Source organism: Rhinolophus sinicus, linkage group LG05 (assembly GCF_036562045.2).
Source record: "Rhinolophus sinicus isolate RSC01 linkage group LG05, ASM3656204v1, whole genome shotgun sequence".
Classification (NCBI taxonomy): Eukaryota; Metazoa; Chordata; class Mammalia; order Chiroptera; family Rhinolophidae; genus Rhinolophus; species Rhinolophus sinicus.
The window spans coordinates 17189455-17216798 of record NC_133755.1 but is presented as its reverse complement, the minus strand read 5'-3'; the positions used below and the strand labels follow the sequence as shown (position 1 = coordinate 17216798).

At 51.7% G+C, this 27344-nt stretch overlaps 1 protein-coding gene across 3 annotated transcripts in view; it reads left to right on the top strand.

Annotated features, from left to right (window-relative positions):
• OTOF (otoferlin) overlaps positions 1 to 27344 on the top strand; it is an 88880-nt gene that overhangs the window by 23161 nt on the left and 38375 nt on the right. The window contains exons 3-6 of one of the 3 annotated variants that reach the window (XM_074331805.1): positions 5893 to 5981; positions 13011 to 13110; positions 16266 to 16447; positions 20698 to 20742. In XM_074331805.1, the coding sequence (XP_074187906.1) occupies positions 5893 to 5981; positions 13011 to 13110; positions 16266 to 16447; positions 20698 to 20742 (416 nt within the window). Of the gene's footprint in view, positions 1 to 5892; positions 5982 to 13010; positions 13111 to 16265; positions 16448 to 20697; positions 20743 to 26478; positions 26613 to 27344 lie in introns of those variants that run through there. The other 2 variants (XM_019735385.2, XM_019735386.2) reach the window with 2 other exon arrangements.

Genomic DNA, 27344 nt, shown 5'->3' with positions numbered 1-27344 from the left:
CAGGGAATTTTCTGGTTGTTACACTGGGGAACCCACAGGCACTTAGTGAAATGGGGGCAAGGATGTTAAATGACTTGGGGCGCTCAGGCCCTCCCACACTTCAAGGACTTGTCCATCACCCCCCACCCTGCCCCAGCAGCCCCACTGGAAGATCATGACAGCTGCTTCCTCTTTCATCCACAGCCACCCCCAGGGATGACACTCAGGCTCAGAGAGTACGTATCCTTCCCAAGGTGACAGAGCTGTAGATGGCAAAGACATTTACACACTTAGGTTTGATTCTAAGCCCCCTCTGGATGCAACAGTAGAAAGCTGCTTCTGAGCCTGACTCCCAGTAGCTCTGCAGGACCTTTTTGGGATCTTTCCATGTCTCTGCCTTCATTTCTCCTGCTAAGAAGTGGCCTGTAGCCTGGCTGCCACTGGTCAGCAGTACACACCGCACAAAGCAGGGGAGGCAACCCTCCCAACCCCTGCTCAGGGAGTGCCCAAGGGTCTTTCCAGAGAAAGCGTGGAAGTGTACCCATGTTTATATCTGTCTCCAGACTGGGGTGGACAAGTCTTAAACTTCCCTGGCTGGCCCCTGAAGGAACCAGCCTGTCAGTGGTCCAGAGCAAGCTTGGAAAAGGAACCTCAGTTGCCCTTGCAAAACCTCCAAAGGCCTCTTGGCTTCCCAGAGAGTCTCTTTACTCATCCTTACTGTGCCCAGGGTCTTTGGGAACCAGCTCAGTGAGGTACAAAGAACACTGGGCTGGAGTCATGAGAACTGGCTACCATTCTCGCTGAGGTATTAACAAACCCTGTGACCTTGGGCTGGCCACTCAAGCTTTCTAGGCCTCAGAGTCCCCTTCTTTAAAATGGGGATATACTCCTTGCTCTGCCTGCCTTGCAGGACTGTTTAATGGCTGAAAAATAAAACGGGGAAAAAAAAAAAAAACAGACAAGAAAATCAACGTCTCTCCCTCCTCCACTCAGACAAGGATGAGAGGGGCTGCTGCAGGCCAGGCTGAGGAACCTGAGTGGGGAGGCGGTGGCGGTGGAAGAAAGGCAATGCTCCGGACAACAATGGGTGGAAACGGAGCCTGGACAAGGTGTCTCCTTTCCCAGAGGTTGGAACCTGAGATCTTGCATTTAACCTACAACTCTGGAGGGGCGGGGGGCTTTGTGCCAGGCCAGCAGCCAGCAGAGGCCCCTGTCCTGAGGGAATGGGAATGGCCACACCAGACCCACCTCAAACCAGTTTGGTTTGGCTCTAAGCCAGGCCCCGTGTGGCCTGGACTCCACGGAAGTGGCCAGAATGACAGTAGTACTTATAGGAATAGTAAGACGTCCAGCTGCTATTTGTGGAACCCTTAGTATGTGGCAGGCTGGGCTGAGAGCTTTACACAGTGCAGTAACTCACTATAACTCACTGGGGTGGTATCATCCCAGGTGACAAGTGGTCACATCAGGATTTGAACCCAAGCCTATCTGATTCCAGAGCTTATGGCCACTTGCAAAGTGGACAAGGCTCAATCCTGCCCTCCCTCCGTCCAGTGGGGAGATGGATCCAGAACAGACAAATGTGGACAATGGGTTTTCTGAGCTAGAGGAGGCAGAGGTCACCAGCCTGGGGTGGGGAGGTGGGGGGTCAAGGGGACCTGATCTTATGTCCTCACTTTGCTTTCACAGAGCTGTGAACTCTGTGGGGCCAGGAATGTACCCATCTGGTTCATCAATGGCTTGGTATCCAGCACAGGGCGCCGGGAATATTGCCGAGTGAAAGAATGAACAAAAGAATAAACCCAACTTGAATCTTGGGTCTTTCAATTCCCAAGATGGTGTCTTTCTATTGCACCTTAAGCTCTGCAAAACACCCTAAGATGTTCCCCTTCCACCACCAAAACAAAAGCTAGAGAACTATCCCTTTAAGGATATTGTCGTGATGATTTGGGTTGGTTCCAGACTCATCTATGAAGGCCAGGATAATCCAGGTCATTCTCCAACCTACATCAGGGAAACCTTTCTGTGGAGTCCTAGATTGCAGAGCTGATAGGATGTGGAACTTTGCCGCCCTGGCCAGCACCAGCCAGGTCACACACAACCCTAGAGCTAGCGAACTGGGTCACAACTCCACACTCCCAGGGCTCCTGGGACCCCCCTCCTCAGACAAAGGAGGGGGGAAAATAGAGGAAACAGCTAAGGAAAATTCAAGCTAAACCAAAGCCCATGTCTTTGCTTCTAAAGAGGACAAATGGGAGTAGCAAAGAGTGCCTCCAGGCCTTGTGTCCTCTTTGAGCTAGGAGAATGGTTCTAGGTTGCAAAGCCCTGACTGTTCCAGACCCCAGTGGGAGAGGGCTACGTGGAGTGGGGTGGGGGAGGAGGAGGAAGCTGATGTTTTACTTTCATCAAGAAGGTCTTTGCATGGGCGGTGGTCCCCAAATGTGGCCACATCAGGGGGAGTCACCTGGGAGCGCTGACCATACCTGGATCCTGTGCAGAGACTCTGGTTTAATCTGTCTCAAATGCAGGTTGGGCCCTGGGAGTTTTTAAAGCTACCATAAGTGATTCTAAGGTGCAGCCAGGCTTGAGAACCACTGAGACAGAGACAGAGAGACAGAGGCAGAGAGATAGACAGACAGAAAAACAGAGAGAGAGAGAGAGAGAGAAAGAAATTAATATAAGACTAAAATGGACACGGTGAGAAGATAGCAGAGGAGCAAACAGGAGAAAAGACCATGGAGAAACAAGGGGGGGAAAATGGGGAGACAGAAAAGTGAGGTAAGGGAAGAATACTTAAAGGGAGAGGAAGTCAGAGATGAAAGAAGCTTATGGGACTCGCTCAGGACTTGCAGGACATCATAAAAGCCTCTGAGAAGGGCCTTAGTTTGTGGCGTGCACGGTGACAGCCCTGACCCCAACCCCGCTCTAGCATTTACTTTCTCATGTTCTCTCTTCCTAAGGCTCCTTCCTGGAAAAATTCCTGAAAGGGCTGCTAAACCATATGACCAGGTCTGCTTCCTCTGGAGTCTCATCTCCTCCAGTCAGGGAGCCCCCAGGCAAGCCCCTCCCCCGCCTCCCTGACTCCCCTCCCCTCTACTCAGCAAAATGGCCCACGATGACCAGCTTTTTACTCCTGTGGACCCTTGTGACCCAATAAACTGCACCCCAGTCACTCAGCAAGTCAGCCCTTGGCGATGAGCAAACAGCAGTCCCAAGCAGTTTCCTTCTCTGGGTCCCTTTTCCTCCCAATGACTTCCGCTGTTCCTGTGTATTCACTGAATCAACACCTCCTTCCGCTAATGGTGCAATTTCCACAGTCATCTCCTTTTTCTCCTAATCTTTCTCTCCTTCCAAAGCCAAAACTTCACCCACAGGCCCTCGGGTGGATCAAACACCCCTGCCCCCTTTATCCCAAGGAAACTGAAATCTTTGTGGCTTCCTTCAGCACCACGACCAATGCATTGGGCCTTCCTGAGCTGGTTTATTTCCCTGTAGCTCAATAAAAGCAACTTCATTAAGAAAACTGCATACTTGCCTGAGCAGGAAGCGTGCAGGCAGCAGGAACAGAAGCTGCTTAATGAGGCCTGTGGGCAGGGCCAGGCTGCTCCGCTCTCCCAGACTTCCCTCATCCTGCCCTCTTCCTTCTGGGTCCAAGGGCCTGCTCAGAACCCTCTCCCTCCCCACCCTGGGCCCTCTCCCTTCTCTGCTTCTTCCTCCCTCTCCTGCCTGCTCCAGCTGAACCATCAGGGAGTCAGGGGCCTCCCTGGGACTTGGCCAATCCTGAAGAGAGGACATTAAGCTCGTTTTCGTGAGACAGACCCTGCCCACACTGGGAGTAACCTTCCAGGCTGGTCCTATGCCCCCCAAGTCCCCACTCCTCAGTCTGGGAGAAGGAAGCACACCTTTGAAATGGCAGCGTTGCAGGGTGGGCTCTCAGAAGCCTGCCCAGGGCCTGCTCAGCCCCTAACAGCCAAGTTCTCTGAATCGGGTTACTTCTCCAAGCCTGTGTTTCTCTGTCTATAAAAGAGAACACAACACCAGCCTGCTGGGTTGTAATAAAGACTAAATGAATGATTACGTCTAAAGCATTCAGACCCCTGCATAATGAAAAGTTGCCTACAAATGGCAGCTGTCGTTATGATTACCATCATTATTATTTATTTCTAGTCTATTGAACAGTCTGAATTTGGTGGGGTATAAAAAATGAAACAAAATTTAAAAATCACTATCATCCACCTGCTCTGTCAAAATTCCCCTTGATACTATCTCTCAATGGCCATTTGAATAGACCTCAGGGCTGTCTGGTCATTCTTAGTTATTCAACGTCAAGTTCAGAAAGGTTGACTACTCCAGTCTGGCGTCTTCTTTACACCTGGTCTTCTCCCTTTTCTCAGGTTGTGGTTCAAGACATGGAGTGGGATAAGGTCAGGCCCTCCATGTTTCCTCCCCCTCCACTGCGGGTGGGGGTACACGGTCTGATTCTTGGTCTCTGCCATGGACATGGGCCCCTCCTTATGGTCTGACCGCTTCTCTGACGAGCTCTAACCAACTCTGGAAGCCATCAGCATGGCAGACCTGCAAAGGCTGGCTGTCTCATAGGACGCTGTGTGGGTGGGCTCTGTGGGAGACCTGAGTGGCCTGCCACACAAGATTGATGCCCAGCCTAGGAGACCTGGCTCCGTGCCACCCCAGCTCCTGCCACCGGGGGTATAACGTCACAGCCTCATCCAAGCTGAGGACCCCTCTCCTGGCAGGCAGCCTTGGGTAGAGTGTCAGCAGGCCAGCTTGAGTCTGACTACTCTTTACAACATCCATCGGGCACACAGAATGTAGACTCCATACTCGATGCACCAAAAAGTGGCATGCTAGTCTCCTTCATGGCTGCTGTCCTGGCCCTGTGGTGCTCTGTGGGTCTCCTGAGAGGCTTACAGGGCAGATCAGTCAGTCCATTGCCTGGGCAGATGTTACTGGGAACTGGCCTGCCAAGCTCCCCTTCCTGAGGGTGCCTCAGCGTTGCTGAGCTATTCTCCCAGGAGAGTGCCCCACCGAGGATGTGAGTCTTTCCACCTTTCCCTTCCCCAATCTTCTATTTCATCCCAGGAAGGAGAAGGGCTGGGGTGAAAGTTGGGGCAGCAGGCCTTTGAGGAGGACCAGAGTGAGGTGCCTGGCTCTGCCTGCGGGCAGCTCTCTTTAGAGGATGGGTATGTAGCACCTTTGGGCCCTCTGTTTTGGGCCCTCATTGCCACCTCTAGGGCATCAGGAAAAATCCCGTGCAACTTCCTGTTTATCATTATTCTTAACTCAATAATGAGGCCAACACAGACATGGTGAGGATTAATCTAGAAACAGTGAGTTGGAGATGGGATGTCCCTCCTCTGAAGACCTGACTCTAATGCCAGCAAACAGCTAAAATCTGTCCCCAAAGTTAGTATTCCCAGTATGAGAGGTGCTTTGACCTGAAAGGGAGAGCCCAGGGCTCTCATCTGGGCAGAGCTTGGACAGGGCAGATGATTCGGATGGGAGTCACGACAGAAACCAAGCTCACAGCCCACAACCCTTACTATTGCCCTGGAGCTGCCCCTGGTTACACCTCCACTCACGAGTGTACCCCAGGAGTTGGGAGGCCACTGTGAGGCATGGAAGGAACACTGGGCTGAGTCAGAAGTCTTGGTCCACTCACCCTGTGACCTTGGGCATGTCACCAACCCCCTCGCAGTGCCATCTTTGGAAGATGCAAAACAACGTCCATGCTCCGAGGTGCTGGTCACAATTAAATGCGATTCCAGGTGTGAAATTTGTCCCTGTGGAGCACTAGGCCGATATGAGGGGCCACCTTACCAGGGACCCCCACCCGCTCCCCACACCCTTTTCTGTCACTTCCACCCAAGGCCACAGCTGTCCCTCTCTCTCCAGACCTTCCGGTGGCCGGTGGCCAGCAGCATCGACAACAGTGAGATACTTGAGATTCAGATCTTCAACTACAGCAAAGTGTTCAGCAACAAGTAAGTGTGGGCTGGGGGAGGAGAGGCAGGGCCGAAGGGGCTGGGGGCCTGCCCTGCTCCTTGGGCTTCCCTCTCCTTTGGGTTTAAAAGGGGACCCGCACCCATAGCCTGCTCTGGATTGACCTTCAAAGACCTGTTTCTGTCCCCTTCTTTAAGTCTTCCCCTTACACATGCTGGGCCACAGTTGCTCATCAGAGAACCTAACTAATGGCTGATAATATCCTCCAATAAACCGTCTGTAGCCTTGAGGGCACACTTGTCACACTTGTGGAAGACGAGTGCTCTGAGGAAGTTTGATACGATGGTTTAAGAGTCAGGCAAACTTGATCTCAAATCCCAGCTCTATCACCTACTGTGTGACCCTGGGCAGGTTACATAACCTCTCTGAGTTCCGTATACTCACGTGTAAAAAGGATAAGTGCTTACCTCAAAGGGAAGCTGCGAGAATTCAATGAGATAGATTTTGTTTATTAATTGATTCCCCAAATGTTTACTAAGGGCCTACTGTGCTGAGGATTGCGAGGTACCTTCCCTCACGGAGCTTACATTCTGCAGTGAAACACACCTATCACATGAGCACTGTCACTACTAGAGGGTCAACAAAAGTTGTCCCCACCTTTCTCTCTGGGCTACAAGCAGAATTCAGAATGATTTGAATAGTCTGGAATGGTGGCTAACTGTAATAAATGTCGATTCCTGTGCTGGGTTCAAAAACCAATTGCTCTTATAAATACAAGCTAGAGGACATGTCCAAAAAGGTGTGGGGGCATTATTCACTGAGAGCTCAGTCAGCAGTGGGAGGACTACAAACAAAAGAAAAGCTGACCTAGTCATAGGTCATATTAATAGAAGTAGAGCAATAAGAGCAGAAGAGGTGAGGGTTCGTTCCATTGTCCTCATGCTGGGTGGAAACAACAGTAGGCACCACCTTGTGGTTGCCAGGGGAAAAGGGACTTTAAATCTTTTAGAACAAGGGATGAGAGCCTGGAGGAGAAAATCACAGAGGACATGTTCACCATCCATCCATCCATCCATCCATCCATCCATCCATCCATCCATCCATCCATCCATCCTTTTAGTGACTCATCAAACATTTACTGAGCAAATACTCTGTACCAGGCAGACCCTCTGCTAGTCACTGGAGGAACTAAGATGAGGGTTTAAGGCACCGTGCCTGTCCCAAGAAGGTTTTCTGACATGTGGAAGAGGAAAGAGAGATGTGTGCCCAGATGCAGGACCGGCTGCACTGTGAGAAGACAGCAGACAGATAACAGATGGTCAGAGCTCTCCAAGCAATGAGCTGTGATGGGGAGAGGGTTAGCAAACAGGGACCGCGATGTCATTAAGGGGCTTTCTGGACCAGGAAGGGCTGAACCAAGTGGGCTGCAAGGATTCTGAGTTTTGTATTGGGAACCTGCAGATCTCAGCTAAGTATGGTATGTGGGCATTTCAGAACTGCTGGCAGATGTTTAGGGCAGGGAGGCCTCTCCCTTGGCTTCTCAGGACATCACACCATTCAGGCAGCTGCCTCTGGGCACCCACAAGAAAGGTTGGTGAGACACCCACAAAAAAGGTTGGTGAGACACCCACCAGGAGCCCCCAACATGAAGCATGACCTTCTTCCCTGAGGTGGGAGAATGGGTGACACATGATGACAGGAGAAACAGGAACAGGAGAAAGGCCCACATACATGCACAACAAGGTGTACAGGAGGAGAAAGCAGAAGTGGAAGCTGACGGCCAGAAGGGGCATCCGGGCACCCCAGCAGGGACCCAGACACAGATGGCAGAGCATCCAGGAGCCTCAGAGCTCAGCCAGTGCAGCCCTCATTGTACAGATAGGGAAACTGAGTCTCAGAGAGGATACTGGGGCCACATGTGTAGACACTGGTAGAGCAGGACCAGGGTGCATATCTTTTTCCTCCCCTTCCTAATCCTCAAAGTCCCAGAAACCAGGGTATGTGAGCAATGATGGTGAAAGTGAAGGGTGGAAAGAGATTGGTAGATCGTTTACGTAAAAGCTGCAAGACCAGTCACTGAAATGCTGGAAACCTTGGAAGACATCAAAACTCCTGCTATGAACAAATCGGAAGTATTTGATAATCGTTTGGGAAGTTGACTACCCTAACAGCAAATATGCTGAAAGGTAAAGCTTCAATTGGTTGTTCTAAAATGCCAACAAGAGGGAGACAGACGTGGGGGTCCTATTCTAATTCTCCTCTTCTCCCTACCTTCCCTGTCCCCACCCAAGAGAAGGCAGGAAACCCCACAGGGGGTGGTAGGCATGGGCCTGGTGGAAGAGGGTCCTGCCGTTTCCTCGGGAGCCTGAAGAATGTCCAGGCACTGTTGGCTGCAGAGCTGGGATGGGGGAAAGGGCTGCCGTCAGAGGCGTGCAGAGAGCCCACCCTCACACAGGCCGGCTTGGGGGATCAGAGTGGAAGGGCTGAGTGCTTGAAGTCAGGTGGGGCGCAGGACTACACAGCTGAGAATCAGGCCTCCATTTCCCAGAGCCACAGAAAAGGCCCACCTGCTGTTTGCCTGGATCAGGCCAGAGGAACTGTTGCGGCCACAGCCCTCTGTCCCCACCATGGCCCAGCTCAGTCTGCAGGTTCCTTCTCATGGGGTAGCTGAGCTGAGGGGGCGCCTCTGGGGTTTGCAGGAGGCTTGCCATCCAGCAAAACCACACCCACTGCTTGGGAGGATGCCTGGTACCCAGTAAGCCCCCATGACTTTGTATGATGAGTGAATGAATAAATGCCCTGTGGGGTCAGGAGGCAGAGGTTGTACAGGGTGGATCTGGGAGCAGGACTCAGAGTGGCCCTTCTTCTCTGAAGAGTTCAGGGCACTCCAAGGGGACAGCCCAGTCACATGACTGATACATTTTGGAAACTGAGGTAAAGGAGGCTGGTGTGAGAAATGGGACCTATAAGGCCTAATGCCATCATTGCCCATCTCAGAGAAAGGGACTAGTCATAGAGGTGGAGGGCTGCTTGGAAGTTGGCCCTTTACCCAGCGGTTCTAGGAGGAGGAGGAAATGTGATGTGAAGGAAGAAAGTGTCCTAGTCAGAGCCCAGGAGACTCCTAGGTCTGCTTAGCCCACCTTGAACAGGACTTCTGGTGAGGACAAGGTGTTGGGTCCAGAGGCTCTTGGGGGTCCCGTTCTGCCTGTCCAGGACCCTTGAGGGGGCATGACCTGACCCAGGTGCCAGTCTCCTGAAACTCCTGAATAATTCAGGAGCCAGGAGAACAGCGGAGGCTTAGTGTCTCTGGCACTTGACACCAGCTCCCAGGGGAAAGCAATGAATTATTGACAGTTCCTGGTGCCTGGTTGCAGCTCTACTGTGGTCCGTCTGTGGCTGGTCTGTGCCAGATGCCCCCTCCCTTCTGGCTCGTCAACTGGGAATCCTCCTTGGGGGCCAGTCCAGTCTCCTGGGTGGCTACAGGCTCTGTGGGGGTGCACTTTTTTTAATGGGTAACCTGAATGGGCCGCATAAGGGAGGTTGTCAGAGGACAGAAGATTAGGTCTCAGCTCCTTCAGCTAAATACCTGGGGGGAAATTTAGGCCCAGAATTGGCCCTTGCCCAGGCTCACACAGCAGACTCAGGGCAGAGCCAGGTCTTCAACCCAGACCTCCTCACCCCAGGGCCAGTGCTCCTTTCCCCAGAACGAAGGGCCTCACACCTCCACTTCCCAGGGAAGGACCCAGCTGTCCAAAGGGCATGTGAAGCCACCCTTCCTTAGTTGCTCTGGACCCCACCTTCCCAGGCAGCTGCTCCATGCTGACCCACCCAGAGGAGCAAAGGCAATAGGCAGATGCCAGTGAGTTTGCAGCCAGGCTGGACAAAGGGCAGCTGGGCTGGGAGGGGTTGCCTGGGGGTCACCACGCATCCCAGAGCCAGGGCTTCCTTCCTGTCTATAGAGGGGGGCCGTGGGGCAGCATCTTGTTGGAAGCAGCATTAGGGCACTTGTGATGCTGTGTTTTCCTAACAAGCACCGTTTTTGCTTAGATGGTATGTTACAGACATGTAGGAAGAACAACATTTTATAAAAATTGTATAATTAAAAAAATTTCTTCAATTTTACATAAGACTGAGGTAATAGCAATTGTCCATTTCAAAGAATATGATTTTTGTTTTTGTTTGGGAAGTTGGGGGAAACCGTTAGATATAAAAGCCCCCAAGCCACCCTGTGGAGGTAGACAAGCCAATTCCTTTGGTGAAGCAATCTCCTGGGGTTCCAGCCCCACCCTCTGGGCCTCACTTGGGCCCCAGCTCTGTAAGGCTGAGCATTTGCCCCCAGAGCCCATTCTGCAAAGGAGACCAGCCCTGTGTGGGCCCTCCAGACATCTCATTAAGGAGGGGAGGAGGGGCCGACATCTGAGAGCCAGGGTGTTGGAGATTGTTCTCACCACCACGCAGTGAGTCGGGTGGTAGCACCTCCTCTGGGAAGATGGGATAAAAGCAAGGCTCAGAGAGGCTAGAGAACTAGCCAAAGTCACACAGCTGCCAGACGGTAGAATCCCCCTTAGACCCTGCTGGGTGAACCCACCTCTGTCTGACTCCAGAGCCCAGGTTCTTTCCACTGTCTACACTGCCTCCCGTTAGAGATGGAATTTAGTCTGTGTGTGGGACAGGACATGGGCCAGGGCATGAGGTGTGGGGGATTTTCCAGAGGCAGACCTCAGCTTATTTTGTGACTAAAGCAGTGTCAAAATAGACGAACAGTAAGAGTAGCAGTGGGGAAGTGAGAGCCCCATCACAGGGCGTTAGGCAGGGGCTTGAGAGCATGTGTCAGGAGGATGTTTAAGGGACTCCTTCTTAATGGAATGCTGGACAGGCTCTCCTCTCATGCCCCTCTCAAGTCTAAAGGTCTCTGACGCTGGCTTTCTTTAAGCCTGGAAGGTGCCAGAGGCTTCTCTGAGCACTTGCAGGGTGGCAGGGGATGGGAGTATGGGGGGAATGGCTCCATCCTGCCCCCTGGGAGTGTCTTGTCACATTGCAGCATCTCTGTTGATCCTTGGGCCTTCCTCTGCCACCTAAGGAATCTAGGGAGAGATGCGCCTGAGTGCCCAGCACTGAAATTGGCCGTGGGGGGAATATGTTCACCATGGAAGTCACAAAAGGTACATGTTAGGCCTGCCCTTCCCCTTTCCCAGCCAGTCACTAAACTGGCCAGTGCAGCCCAGGGTGGGTGGGGTCCCAGTCATTTGTGTTTTAACAGGCCCTCCAGACGATTCTGTTCATGCTGATATTTGAGGACCACTGATTTAGAACCAAAAGAGGGGAGGCTACAAAAAGATTCTGGCATTCTTTCGTGCCTACTGTAGTCTACTGTTAGAATGTCCACACCGTACGGAAGCTACAAGCCCACCCCCTTTGCTTTATGATGACAAAATTGAGACTTGGGGCCAGTGGCTCCAGGTCCCCCGACCCCCAGGCCAGCACGTCTCTTTGTGCACTGCCCAAGCTGGAAAGAGGCCAGCACGCAGCTGGGGAAGGAGGCTTCTGAGGGGGTAAGTCTAAGAAGTGTCTAGAAGCCTAGTCAGGCAGTAGGCTGGAGGAATGGTATGAACAGTTATACGCACAGGGAGGGAGGCGAGCTGGCAGGTGGGGCTCTGAGCTCCAGAGGTCAACATTGCATATTCATCTGACGTGGCTGCTCCCACCACTTCCTCCCCTTACGTACATGTGAGGCTTTTTAAAAAACAAAACAAAACAGTGTTCATCCTTCATGGGCCTCTGGATGGTCTGAGGTCAAACATGTCTGTTCAAGTCAGAATTCACCTGATACCTCACCCCGACTTGCCATTAATGAGCTGTGGGTCCCTTCCTGTTTTCTCAGCCTCATCTTCCTCCTCTATAAATCTAGGACAGCAGCAGAGGACCCCGAGTCCTCTCCAGCTCTCACACACTGTGGATACCCCCTCAGCTCTTGTCCCTTCAGCCAGAAATGGTGTATATGTTTTAATCTAACCCACATGTATCACCATGTGAGAACATCTCTCTGAGTTCCTGTTCTTTCCCAGAGCAACAACCTTCAAACCATAGGGTGGAATGGGGTTCAAGTCAACTCAGTCAGCATTTTTTGGGTACCCACTGTTGTTCATTAATTCAGCCAGCAGATACTGAGATCTTCTGTGTACTGGAATTATCAAATAGAGGTTGGAAATAGGAAAATCTCTGCCCTGGAGAGGCTTACAATATAGGGTACGCCCTCAATAACAACTGGACTGCTTAGGGTGCTGACTGTGTGCTAGGCATTCTAATAAGAACTTGGCACAGAGGGTCTCAGTTAGTCCTGTAAACAAATCTGTCAAGTAGGGATTCTTAGCACATCTAAGGAGAGAGCTGGGACTGAGAGAGCCTAAGTGAATTGCCCAGGAAGCAGGTAACTTGCTGGTAAGTGTCAGAGCTGAGGTAGATCACAGTCTCTCTGGTTCCAAGACTTCTTCACGGCACTGCACTGCCTCTCCCCTGTGACGCAGCTGGGAATATGGGAATCGTGTGGTCAGATAGGTCCTCACCTTTGAGCAGAGTGGATGAATGAGCCAGTGCTGTCAGTGGAGGTAGACACCTTGGTCATGGTTAGGGAGGCGGACGGGGGAGGAGCTGCTTGTGTGCTTGTGTGTCCAGGAGCTTCTGGTCCTTCCCAACAGCCTCTGTGCTGAACATCAGGAAGCTTCTCTGCAGGGGCTCAGCTGAACCTCAATTCCACACATCTGAGGAACAAAAGGCTCCACCATCATTCCCTGTCTCGCAGTCTGTGAACTTCCCGACCCCCCACCCCAGTGCTCACTGCCCTCCGGCTCACCCAGGGAAATGCGTCTCACACAGACAACCACACACAGCTGTTAGGGTCATGTACCCTCTTGGACATGCTACCCTGGCTCTGGGGCCACCTTCTCCAACCCCAGCCCAGAACCCTAGCAAGTCCTCCTTCTCTCCTTCCCAGCCTCTCACAGCCTCTTGGGAGGTCAGCTGCTCACTCTGGCCTCTTCACCTGAAACCACCATGTCCCCTGCTGTTCACAGGCTCATTGGGACCTTCCGCATGGTGCTGCAGAAGGTGGTGGAGGAGAACCACGTGGAGGTGACCGACACACTGATCGATGACAACAATGCCATCATCAAGGTGGGTGCGCCCCAGAGAGTCCCTGAACTCGCCCGTTGTGAGGTCGCCTGGGGGGCTGCTTCACCTCCCTCCCCCTACACATACTGTGGCCAGAGCAGTGGTCCTCATGGTTGGAGAGGTGAGGCAGGAGGAGGAGACTCAGGTCAGACCCTGCCAGAGCTCCTCTGCTGGTGGCTGTGGCCAGAGCCCTTGGGGCATGGCAGGTCTGCTGTCCCAAAGCGGACATCACAGTCCTTCCTGCAGTGAGCGTGCACAAGAAGGGCAACTGGGGATGCTCTCTCTTCTCCACCGAGGCATCCTTCCATACAGACCCAGCTCGGGATCACTAAAGAGGTCTCTCTGGTCGTCCGAAGGCCAGGCTGAGCCTGCTGGCCACTCCAGGCCATGGTCTTCACTCTGCACACCTGTCCTGGCTCCTCTCTAAAACCAGCCTTCTGTAAGGGCAGAGATCTCACTTTCTGTTCCATTTGTCCCATCCCATCCCAGCACTTCCAACATGAGCACACATGCACCAATGATGCACAGTCAGCAGGCACTTAAAACGTGTTCTAACAAAGGAAAGCGATAAACCAATCAGGTTGCCCAGACCCCAGACTCTGCTCCGATGCATTCGTCCCCTTGAGCTCATTCATGCCCACTCACGGGCAGTTTGTCACAGTGGTGACAAACATGGCTTCTGGGTACGAACCTTAGTTAGGCCACTCACTAGCTATGTGACTTGGGCAGGTTACATGTCATCAGCAAAGTGAGCAAAATTATGGTATCTACTTCACAGGATTAAAAGAATACACAGGAAGTGCTTAGAACAGTTAAGTACATAGTAAGTGCTAAATAAATATGTAAAATAGTATTGTTAGCTGTTGTTTGCTGACCTCAGTTTACCCGGGTATAAAATATGACTACACCACTGTCGTGCGGGAGACCCTGCTCGCTGAGCCATTTGTCATGCGGGGCTGCCTGCGGGGTCTCTGCTCCCGCTCCCCACATAAGAACACAGGACATGGTGAGGGCAAAAAGGAACACCCACGGAGCCATAGGTAGGGGAGTCATACCACTATAGTCTCACTGGCGGCTGGGTTGGAGACACAGGAAGCAGGAGCCACACTGTCCGCAAACCACCATCCACGCTTGCCAGCCCAGCCACCATCCTCTTGCTAGCCCCCATTCTTCCTCTCTTCTAGCACAGCCACAGCAGTTATATTAGTGGCCAATGGCTCACTGGTTACAGCTGACGGCCAACTAGCCACAGCTGATGGCCATTCAATCACAGTTGATGGCCATTTACTACCCGAGCCAGCACCTGTCTATGTGAGGCCGAGAGCCTGGAAACTGCTCTCTGGGGTTCTGTCCCCACAACCACACATAGTTCTCCTCCCCGGGCCCTATATAGTGGCCAGCAGAACCATCTTAGAAGGCAGGACGGCAGCCGTAGGGAGTCAGAATGGAAGGAGCCCTCTGTGAGGAGTGTCAAGGGCAGGGCAGAAGTTCCCATGGTGCCTTGGTGTCTCAAGATACTTCCTTGCTGAGAACAAGGAGACATTTGGGGCTTCTCAGTTTGGCCCCAGCCAGATCATTCTCTCCATGGGTGGGTGCAGGCAGGGGGGTGCTTCTTGAAGTCTGGGGGCTGGGGTCTCAGTCACTCCAGTGAGGGGAAAGTGGATGCAGAAAAGGCTATGCACCTGTGGGAACAGAGGACTTGGAAGAGAACGTAGATCCATGGAGGAAGAAAATAGAGTGTGGGAAGTGCAATGAGAGAGATCTGGGGAGGTGGACAGGGATGAAGAACCAGCCAGCTAGCCCATGCCCTGTACTTTTAGAATCAAGCTTAGGAATTCAGTTGAGGAAAGGACTTACAGATTCTCTAGCCCACCTGCTGCCCATTTTGTGGATGGGAACCCTGATGTCCTGGATGGAGAATGGATTTGGTCAAGGTCAGACAGCTGGTCAATAGCAGAACCAGCACTGGGACCCAGGGCTTCCAATTCCAGGCCACCATTTCCCACCACGACATACTTGGTCACAGCAAAAGGGCCACATTAGTTCAGTGGGAATGACATGGAACTTGGAGTCAGCTGGGCTGGGCTCAACTCCCAGCTCCAGCATTCCCTAGCTGTGTAACTTTGAGCAAGTAACTTAACCTCTCTGATAATTTAGGTAGGGTAGGTTGAAGTGTTGAGAAGATCAAACGAGCTTACATTAAGGCATGTTAGAATGATGTTTAGCACAGTAAAGATTCGGAAAATGTGTGTACCTTTTCCTTCCCTTGGGAAATCTGAGGCTAGGCAATTCAGAGGTTCACCCACTGAGTGAAGGGTGCCTGTGTGGTCTCAGGAGCAAGTCACCCCCAGACCGAGGAGGAAGGGCAAGTGTGACTGGGTGCCCTCCCAGCACCCATGCGGGTTGAGAAGGTGACTAGAATGAGTTTTTCCTGTGCACTGGGGAGAAATGAGAACTAAAAGGAGATAAGTGGCCCAAGGACCCAGAGCAAGACGCCCAATCAGGATTCTTAAGTGCACAGCCTGGGCCCAGGTTTGGGGCTCCACTTTTCCCCAGAGAAAATCCCGTGGCACCCTCAAGTCGCATCCTTTCCAGGCTAGGAGGGTAGGTGTCAGATGAGCAGGAGGAAGTGACGACCCTATACCTGTAGGGGGTGTCCAGGGCCTGGGCCCCTCTTCTGGACGGCACACTTGGCTCACATCATCACGTCTCCAGCAAGCATCAGGAGTGAGGGGAGGTCAGCAGATTTCAGGCAGGCTACCCCTCATGCCTGCCGGCAGCCCTGGTTCTGAGGACGAGGGGTGACCTGCTCACTGGGGCACAGAATGATGGTCTTGATTATGTATGCAGTAGACTCAGAGAGTCCACCCTAGTCCAAGCTCAGCTGTCCAGGGCGGGCCCCCCTCCTTGGGCACCAGGGAGGAATAGAGCCAAGAGCAGGAGCCCATTAAGTTGAATGAGTCTGTGCATATTCTTTCTGAACCTCTATTTTCTCACCTGCAAAATGGGAGAGTGGGGAAGGGTAATACCCAGCTTGCCTTCCTCCAATGAGTTAAGGGTGGGAAAGCACTTCGCGATCATCACAAAGCAGCGGAGTATGTGGGATTGGGGTTGCTGCTGCTGGCCCAGCTGCTCACCACCTGCCTCTCTCCCTGCAGACCAGCCTGTGCATGGAGGTCCGGTATCAGACTACAGACGGCACAGTGGGCTCCTGGGATGATGGCGACTTCCTGGGGGATGAGTCCCTTCAAGAGGAAGAGAAGGACAGCCAGGAGACAGATGGGCTGCTCCCCAGCTCCCGCCCCAACTCCCGGCCACCAGGAGAGAAGAGCTTCCGGAGGTAATAGGCTGGACCCTCTGCCCCCAAAGTCACAGGGTGGATGCCTGGTCCCTCTCTAGGTCCCTAGAGAGGCCTGACTGGGTTCAGAGTAGGACTGAGTTGCTGGAGAGACATACAAGAGGTGGAAAGGTGTTTCTGCAGCAGTCTCCACCCGGCCCCCCACTCCAGACACACTGGGGGCAGGGGCGGGTAGCAGGGTGGCTGGGATCAGGCTGAGGGTCCAGGCCTCCCCCGATCCCGAGGGAGGCAAGTTCCAGGAGGTTGACCTCTAACATGAGGGGAAGAGGCTAACCTCTTTCTTCCTCAGAGGGAGGAGCAGACAGAGGGAGGCCCTGATCTGTCTGGTCCAAGACCCAGCAATGCCAGACCAGCCCCCGGCAGCCTGGCCTGCGCCCTGGCCCAAGTGAGGGCAGCCTCTTCCTGCCAGAGTGAAGTCAGAGATCCTAGTCAGGACCCAGCCTCCCTTCTGTTGAGAACACATCCTGGCACCTTCTGTGTCCAGGATTCACACCTGCAAGTGTCCTGCCACACAGATGACAGGAAGTTGTGTCCAAGCCTATGCTTTCCAAATACACTAGTTTTACAAAAAAGGAAACACAATTGTATTACTCTTTGAGCCGAGAGAGACAGAATCTGGGCTAGCAAAACATTGTCTATAGGTTCCTAAGTCACTGGGGATAGTGTGTAAAACGCAGGTAAATCGAAGGTACATCTAGGAATGGGGTGGGTTTTGAGAGAACGAGATGCTCCCCTCCCACTGCAATCATCTCTCTCTGATCACCTTCCACCCTTTCTTTTCCCAGTAAAATTTATTCAGTCTCTAGTCCCAAAAAAAAAGCACAGATTCTAAATTAGTGGAATTAAAGTTGATACTTTTATTGGACAAATATGTTTTCCATTTTTGCACTTGAACCACTCCCCCCCACACACACACACACAACACAACAACAACAGATACACACACACACACACACAGATACAAGCTTAAGAGACCCTGGGAGCCTGCTGGGAGTAATAGTAATAAGGTCAAAGGATCCACGCCCGTGGCAAATGCAGCTGGACCTTTGACTTCAGGCAGCTATGGGGTGGGGCGGCATCCCCCAGGCCAGCTTAGAGCCTGCTGTCCTTACACTTCAGGCTAGGTGGGGTGGAAAGAGCATGGCATTTGGCCTCAGGAGACCCAGGTCTGAGTTCCAGCTCTGCCTCTTGCCAGCCTGTGACATACTCTCTTTACCATCTCTCCTAACCTGTAAAATGGGGCTCAAAACAATGAGAACCCCTACCCTGTTGTTGGGAGAGCCAAAGGGATGATGATGGCACAGGCTGAAACTGGGATGCCGAGTGTTGCCCCTTCTAAGGGCTGGAGACAAACAGGTGCTTGGTAGCTGGACAATACAAAGGGTCAGGCAGTATACATCTGCCTCAGTCTCCAAATGGAGACTCAGCACACACATGCATATACATACACAAGTGCTCATGTGTTTGCACGCACGCACATGCATATACAAATACATTCTCCCTCTGTGTGAGCGTGAGGCTGAGGAGCTGCACACACGGTTGGTTTCTGGGCTCTGCTGCCCACGTGGCTCTAGGAGCCACGTTTTAGAAAGGACAAAGAGTTCATCTTGCAGCTAGAGACTCGGGACTGTATTCTCAGACTCTCCTTCTCATTCTCTGCACCTGCCCGGCCCTCCTGCCTTCCATGGTCCCTCCTCCCTCTGCCTACCTCCCCTTCTTGGTGTCCCTGGGAATATAGGGGTTCCTGCTGGGCTCCTCTCATCTTGGGGGACTGGTAGGGGACACTTTTCTCATTCTTCCACTCCAGTGAAAACCCATGGAAGCCAGGTACCTCCCTCCTTTGCCTGGGGCCCGAGAGCAGTGGACCGTGTGTGCATGGCCGGGGGCTCTGACAGACATGTGCATGGGGTGTGTGCCCTGGGATGTGCACAGACGTGTGTGTACAGGGTCAGCACACGCAGCCTCACCCCCACTTCCCATGCCCCCTTCATGCCCCCTCCACCCTTCACCAGGGTGAGCTCCAGAGGTACAGCAGCTCCCAAGCAGCCCAGAGGGGCCAGGGTCAGGGCCATGCTGGGATTTGGGGTAAAGCGGTACTCAGTAGACTCCTCCCAAACCCAGCCACTTCACCTGAGGTTGGGGTGTCCTCTACCCCTTCCCCTGGGCTGAGTGCCCAAGTGAGGCCTGGCACCATGAAGAATTTGGGTCCCAGCAAACCCTAGAGTTCCCCAGGGGCCGCCATATTGATCCTCTGCCCAGTGGCTGCGTTTAACGGTGCACATGGCGTCATGGGGATGGGAGCTTGAGGAAGAGGTGGAGTGAAACCAAGGCCGAGAGACAGAGGGAGCACTGCCTGAGGTATAGAACTTGCCAGACTGGGACACTGAAAACACAATGTGGACTCCAGGAGGGAGGTCAGGCCCATCCAGGCCTTCACGGACAGGTCCCCTAGCAACAAGGACTGCTGCGAGATCAAATCCCCACCCCACTGCTTTCAGCTGAGTGACTGAGGGCAGGCGAGACTTGGCTCTCTCGTTTGGAAAATAGGGTAATACGCACCTCATGAGCTGGATGGGTGCAAGGTGTCAAGGCGTGTTAGGGTTCTCAGCACAGGAGCCTGCAGTTATTATTACTAGTTGTAGTCACAATAGTGGTTGTAGTAAGATCGTGAGAGTATTGTTTTTTCACAGAGAGTCCTTTTCCCGTCTCCATTTCTACCCCCCGAGTTTAGGCCCGTGTGTGGCCCCTTTGTTGGTCCAGAAGCTTGGAGTGTGTAAGAAGGGGGCAGAGGCAGTGTGTGCTGTGTACCCAGGGTGCGGATATATGCTGTGCCCTAGCTTGCTGTGTGCTTGAGAAGCCCCCACTGGGCCCGCCTGCGATTTCAGAGCAAAACCCAAAAGGAAAGGGGAAAGGAATCACATTTTATCCTTCATCTACCCAAATCCCACCTTCCTGCCTCACCCTTGCCCACTGCCAGGTGATACACTTCCCCTTCCGGTTCCTCTACTGCAAGGATTTTCAAACTTGTCAGAGTCACAGAGTCCTTTAAAAATTATAAACAAACCAACAAACTTCCCTCAAAACCTGGACCAGTGATTCAGAAGAAGACAGCCTTGCTTAGCCTAATGTGAGGCTGGGGCCAGTAAATCTCTCAATTGGCCCCCATTCTCAAAAGCTCGTTGGAGTTCCTGCTCCATTGGAGCAAGCCCCACACAGCTCTCCATGGGTCCCAATGGGGGTCCATGCCTCACCAGCCCCAGGACCAGCCAGACCCTGGGCCAGAGCAGGGCTGCTGAAACAATCTCCCCTTCTCCGTTCTCTGTTCAGTGGTCTCAGCCAATTTCGTCAGCCAGAGACCTGACTAAAGTTAACTTGTTAGAAAAGAATTACAAATCAGCCAGCTTGCCTAATAGAAAGGATAATTCACCAAAGCGGGACTTCGGCTGTCTTCTTTCTAGGCCTTTTATGTCCTGAGGTGTTGGAACATGGAGTCATGTCTACCTGGGCAAGGTCTGTGCCAGGACAGAGCATGAGGAGAGAGAAAAATTGCTGATTGTTATTTGCTTTATTTTCTTCATCCTCATTGCCACAATAGCGGGAAACACTGAGAGAATATTCTAGAAGGGTTTTCTGAAAGCCTCCCTGAAGAGGGAGAGGAGCACCGATCTTACCCTGCTCTAAGCCCTGGAGAAGTAGCTCAGTTAGTTTGGCACACCCAGAACCTCCCTGGCCCACCTAGCTTCTCAGAGGCCCTGAGAGCCTGGAAAGTCCCCACTCCATTGGAGGGGATCAAGCAAGAACGTGGGGCGGAGGACAGTAGCCCACGCCTGGACAATGGCCAGCTCATCTAACCTTGTATTCCTTGAGGCACCTGTAACCCACATTTGGAAATCAGCAGACCCTGGCCTGGGTATGGAGGAGATTAACTGACACCCTTAGACCTACTCTCTCAGCAGGGCTCTCGGTTCTCCTGGGCTTGGGGTTGAGCCAGTAGCCATCCAGCCCCACTCCTGTGAGCCTCCCCCAAGAATCGGACCATAACCCCTCGTCACTCTCCCAGGCCTATTGGGTCCCCGTCCTGCAGGCTTAGACATGCTGAAGTGAGAGGCAGTGGGATGAGGGATCCCTGGGAGCGGGGGGTCAGCAGGGCCAGGGGCTAAGTCTGCAAGTGTCTCTGTTCCACAACCTCTCACACACGTCCCCTTGTCTCCTCATTTCTTCTCCCTACTCAGCAAAGGCAGAGAGAAGACCAAGGGAGGCAGAGATGACGAGCACAAGTAGGTGTCCCAGGCCAGGGCAGAGCCCGTGGGGCTCAAGGCGTCCACACCACAGGGTGCGGATGTTGGGACGGCCCATCTCAGAGGGCTTATGTGTGGGCTGTCCTGCTGAAACCAGCACCAGGGGATGGCAGAGGCTGGGAGGTCTCTCCATCTGGCCCTGGGGGTGAGGGACAGGGAGGTGTTAGGGTGGGAGCGGGCAGGTGGCCAGGCCTTCTCGTTTCCACTCCTTCTTCCCTCCTTTCAGCGTCTTGATTCCTCCTCCACTTCCCTGTTCAGCTCCCCACCCTTTTGCATCAGGCCCTTTGGGGTCCCTGTGAGGGAAGGTGTGATAAAGTCAAAGGAGTTGGAGAGGCCCAAGAAGCCAATGACTGCCTCTCCCCACAGAGTCAAGGCAGGGCTGGGAAGATGGACATGCAGCCATGGAGGCCCAAGGAGGACAAACTCTGGGCACCAAGTGGCCAAAGAGGTGTAGCTGGAGCAGGAAGCCCCAGAAAGCTCAGGAGAGGGGACCACTTTCTGGCAGTCCTCACCATCTCCATTCCCCCAAAGGCTTCCTGGGGGAGGGAGAGAACAGGCGCTGTCTGGGAGGGGAGAAGAGGAAGAGACTTCAGATGAGAAGAGTGGTCACAAGGGGGTACGAAAGGCTGAAGTTCCCAGGGGTTGATGTGGGTCTCACATCAGAAACCCTTGTCATCTCAAGGATGCTCTAGCGTCACAGGGAATTCACAGGGCACTGGTAGTCAGGGCTGACCATGCTGAAGGGGACCTCTCGTCCAACATCCTTTGTTACGGATGACAAAATCTGAGTCCCAGACAAGGAAAGCAACTTGCTCCAGAACAGGGCACAGCTGGGACGAAAACACAGGGATTTAACTTATGACCAGAGTCTACACTCAATCCAGGTAGTTTGAGCACTTGACTGTACTCTAAATTTAACTTAATTCTCCAAACACACCAGTGAGAGCTGAAAAGCCAGGAATGTGGTCTTTGTTTTCCAGGTAGGGAAACTGAGGCCCCAAGATGTTAAGAGATTTGCCCAAAACTGTAATCCCAATAAGTTAAAAATTAGTTGATGTGAGGATATTATGGGGACAGCAGGGTTGTGTTTAAAAGGGTCTGAAGTGGTCAGCACTGGTGTGGGCTTGGGGTGTCTTCTTGCATTAAAAACCCCAGGGACTTGTTTTCACAAAAGCATATCAAGTTCCAACTCTCACATGTTACACACAAGTAAAAGCTTGACAAGGAGGCAACAGCACTGTGTGTGGAGATCTCAGGCCCAGAGACCCAAAGGGTCAGGAATTTGCCAGGGTCCGAGCCAAGGAGGAAGCCTCAGGTGTAGCATGTGCCAGGCTTGGACAGGGAGCCAGTGAACCAAATCCAAGGGTGTGTGTGAGATGATGGCACATACTGAGCTGGGGGTTCCTCTTAGGGAGAGGGTTCAAAGGGTTGGGCTTATGCATGGACACTTAATTGTAAAAGTCCTGTATGAGACACAAACGACCTGTCCATCACCCAAGCTCCCTGTCTGAAAGCTGTGATGGTCTCTAAGACCCTTCTTGACTTCCAGCTCCCCAGTGTGTCCCAGGCCAGACCCCCTGGGATTGAGACAGGCCTGATGTCTTGCCGGGCCCCAACTGGACTAAGAGGTGTCTCACAGTGTGAGCACGCAGTAGGTCCACAGTAAATGTTGGTTCCCTAGCACTACTCCATCCTAATCTCTTGCAATCTCCAACTAACATATGAAGTACAGTAAACTGGCACTTATTATTCTAATTTTAATGTGTAGAGCATTAGGACAATTGAAAATGAGATTTTTGAGAGGAGATTAAACCAGTCAAAACTCTTTAGCCTGGAGAAGAAAAAGTGTGGGACTTGGTTTTAAATCTCTGAAAGGTTATTGTGCAGCAAAGCTGGTTAGTTTCTTTCTCCACGGATGAGGAATAAGTGGAAATACGTGTTAAGTTGCAATAGAAAAATGTAAGAATAGAGCCATGAAGGAACGCTTGCTCCCGTGCATACGTTAGGTTCTGGGATCGGCTGCTTTGGGTAGATGGGAAATCTGTTTCCATGATGTTGTTTGCTTGAGTCTTGGAAGAGGTTGGGCCACTGGGGAGAGCTGAGGAGCCAACTACCCTGGCAAACGAGGGGATAAGTACACAAGGCCTCCCCACCACCCCCAGCCTGCTGGGATGGCAAGGGCACATGTGCAAACAAGCTAATTTGGAGACAGGCTCTTGTGTGAAGTGTTACCCTGTCCTGCCCAGATATGAGAAGATATTAGAAGCTAACTGAAATTCAACACACATTGAAAGATGACTGTAAAGGCTATAATTATTAAATTACCTATAATTGGGGCATGGAAAATAAGAGAAAAACCCATCAAGGAGCACTTGGAGAACATTTCCCCAAGTTTTGAAAATTAAACAATGCAGAGAAGATCCCCAGACTCTGTTTCTATTAGGCAGAAGTTTGATTCTCCTCATAATCTGAGGTCTGAGCTAATAATGAGCCCAGACAGTTCCATTGAACGCAGTCATAGGGCAGACGCCCTAGGCAGCCATGGCCAGCTATTCATTTTCAGTCACACCCCTCTAAGTCATAGACTCCAGAAGAATACAGAGACCAAACTAGTGAGATCCAGCTCACTACATTTAGTTTGGCCAGTGTTCCCAGAAACCATCAGATTCATAAATGCAAAAAGAGTTGACAGTGAATGAACTAGCTTAAAATCTTTTCTCTAGAGAGAAATCGCAGTCTAAACTATAGGTGCATAGCGTTTTGACTTTGATGAGTGCAGGCATGGGGAAGCCCAAATGTGACCATAAATCCTCAGAGGCTCCTGGAGGCCCATTTCCCCTGGCCCTTCTCTTGTTTTCTTGCAGCCATGAATAAGGAGCCACTTGGTTGCAAAATAGTTTTTCAATGAGCTGATTATTAGCTTGTTTTCTTTGTCTGTTTCTCACCACATTATATCTTTAGTAGTTGGAGAATCCAACTAGACCAACTTTTTTTTTTATTAAAAAAAAAAAAAAGCAAAACAAGAATAACAAAAAGACAAACCAGCACACCAGTAACCCAATCAACGAATTACATTTAAAAAAAACATCTAAGTCTTGAATGCATGTGGATAATCTTCAAATTTCCCTGATTAAGTTAACATTTATTTCAAAAATAACTTTTACCCTTTGCCAAGAGAAGCAGGCATGCTGCTTTCCGGGAACTGGTGCAGAAAAGGCTTTTTCTGTAGTGAATTTCTGATATGCATCGATCAGAAAATGACAAAGGGCAGTGAGAGCCGATGATATCATGATCTTCTGACCACAGTTCAGATGAATTGAAGACAAAGTCTAGGAGAAGCAAACAGAGGCACAGAGCCTATAGTAAGAATTCTGGAAGTTACAGTCACCCTACACATTCTGCATGTGTCACAAAGGGGTAAGTCAGCACTGCAAGGTATTCCCAGGCACACAGGCATACCCCAGTGAACCTGTCCACTTGAGATGGTTAAAATGACACAGGGTCTGGGGAGAGGGGTTTCTCCTTTGTATTGCTTCAGGGTATGGTAGAGACTGGTTGGATAAGTATAGCTTATTTATCTATCTTTGCTTCCAAATAGGCTTGTTTTAAGGAATAAAGTGACTTTTGAATTCAAGGGCTATAACTGCCCAAGGGAAGCCCAGGCCATTTTCTACCTTATTTCCATGAAAATAAGACCTAGCTGGACAATTGGCTGTAATGCGTCTTTTGAAGTAAAAATTAATATAAGACCGAGTATTATATTATATTGTATTGTATTGTATTGTACTGTATTGTATTATATTGTATCTTATCGTATCGTATCGTATCATATTATATTATATCATATCATATTATATATTAAAGACCCAGTCTTATGTTATAGTAAAATAAGACCGGATCTTATATTAATTTTTGCTCCAAAAGACTCATTAGAGCTGATTGTCTGGCTAGGTCTTATTTTCTGGGAAACACGGTACTTAGGTGGGTCCTCGGGACCGTCGTCAGAAAGCCAGGATTCTCTGCTACCTCTGGGCCTCAAGCTTCAGGGCCAGATCCCCTTCAGTATGATGAGCAGCCTGCTTCTCGTGGCAGGGCCTGCTTCCAACCGGACATATCACTTTGACCTACCATCTCAGCGCACTTCCCAGGGTGGCATTAGGGCAGGGGCAGGGGTGGGATGGAGAACTGTGTGGCTGGAGCAGGCTGTATGTGATGCCATCAAGACCGTCACACATGGAGTAGGGTTGGCACAGCTCAGGAATGGCCAAGAAGTGATTGTACAAAGTCAAGCATGGGACTCTCCAGCGAAGTCCTAGGTAACCAAGGAGAGCAGTGAGGCTGGGAGGAAATGAATCCTAACACTGAGACAGGAAGTGGTCTGAGGGCCCACACTAGACACGCTTCCTGTTGCAGGGGTCAGCGTGCAGCCTGCACCCCTATCTTTAAGTCCATAAGGCCGGAAGGAAACCACTGGATGGTTCAGTGTAAACCAGGCAGGATGGTCCCTTTCTCCCCCTCACACAATTGTTTCTAATGCGTTCATTGAGCTGTTCAATGTTATGTCACTGGTAAATTAATATTTATAGCAGTCTCTTCCAAAAATGTGTTGATGCTTAGATTATTTTTGAATGAGACTCTTCCCTAAACACAGGCACGGTCCGTGGGACTCTTCACAGATGACATCACCCTCTGCCAATTGTGCAGGCCCATGGCCTGTGCCTACACTGAGCAGTGCAGGTCCTGGAGACTTTTTGCCAAAGTTCCAAGTGGATGATGGGATTCATACTCACAGAGAAGTACAATGCCATTGAGGAGGCAGTGGAAATATTGCTAGCCTCGGAGACGGGAGCTTTGGGCTTGAATCTCAGCTCTCTGCGCCTTAGGCTTCTCATGAGTTGAATGAGGAGGAGCATATGTCCCTCCCAGGATTACTATGAAAATGAAATGAGCAAATATCTGGAAAGCCTTTGGCCCAGAGTAGTTGCTCAAGAAAGGTTATATAATCTCTTGTTGGGTATTTTATATTTATGTCTGATATAGCCCCTTATTAGAAGGGAGAAATGTCTAAAAAATAATTCCAAAGGCATTCATTTTCCTTTTTTAGAGCACCTTTCTTTCGCCTTCTCCCATAATTACGTCCCAGACAACACGATGCTGCAGAGTGCAGACAGATCAGTGTCACCCAGCCTCCTTTCACCCACCTCATGCCTTTTTGGGAAATCATGAACATGCCAGTGCTTCCTGAACTGTGAGCTGGTGCCACATGAAAAGGGTGGTTCCTGGTTGCTCTCTCGTTAGGATGCAGACACACCCTTCCATGTCTTGCCTGGCATATAAAGAGTAAAGAAAAGGGCTGGGGATAGGATAGGGCCAGGCTTGGAGGGATGATATTGGCCCCCAATCCCAAGAGGAGGGGCCGTCTGTACAAGGACAGAAAGGTTTCTCCCAACTTCCCAAGAACAGGAGGTCTTGGGAACCATAGTCAAGTCTCCACAGGGAAATTCATGATCCAAAGACGGGTGGGCTCTGCTGTAGGTGAGCTCAGGGTTGGAGCCCGCACCTCATCCCATCTGGGCTTACAAGATGACAGGGCCACACCTAGGAGGAGGGACAATGGGAAGTGGAGGGAGTCCGGTATCCAGCTAATACAGTATTAATGGGGTAATGGAATACTGCACTTTACCCCCTGCTGGTCCTACTCCTGGTTCCTCCTGACACCAGGGATTACAGGCTCGGCGGCCGGGACATCACTGAAGGGACAGGGAGGACCCCTACCCCCTTCCCTCAGCCCCTCTGACTGCAGGGTCTTTCACCTGAGGGCACAAGGCCACACCAAGCCAGAAGAAGAGGTAGGAACTATGGAGTCTGCCATATGTTCCTGGGGGCTGGTGGAAGGGGGGATTCTACAGGAAGAGGGGACAGGCAGAAGGGGCCTTTTTAAAGCCAGAATCAAAGATAGATGGGAAAGAGCCTGTCCTGTCCTTTTCAGTGAGGACCAAGGAGAATCCCAGGGCACAGAGAGGTTAGCAGAGCCAGGGCATGCTTTGCGCACCAGGGCTGAAAACTGAGCAGCTGGTTTCAACCACATCTCCTAGCTGTTCCTCGGCCTCTGCCCCTCTGAGTCCTGTTCCTGACCCTCTGTTCTGATGCTTTGTCTCCGGTGGCTGGCTTTCCTTTCACCCAGCTGAGGTGGGGTGCCAGGGACAGAGAGAAGGAGCTTGGGGGCACTGGCAAAGCTTAGAGCTCTAAGCCTGGACTGTGGGATGTGGGATCAGCCCAGGTCCCTGAGGGGCTCCAGTTCAAACAGTTCTTTCCAGCAGAAAGCCACCTTCTCTGGTCGCTGGGGTCCCGGCCTGCCCGCAGTGATGGGAAGACATGGGGAGGGAGAAAGTGGTGGGGTTCCTCTGCCCTAATTCCCTCTCATGGGTCCCCGTTTGGGAAGTTTGGCCTCCATGCTATCTCGGGACCAGTAGCTGAAGGGCTGGGGTCTGGATCTCCCTTTCCCTTATGTGTTCTGTCCGGTTTTGCTCTTTTGTGTTTGTGTGTCTTCCTCCTTGCGTCCATCTCCCTCCACCTGCTCA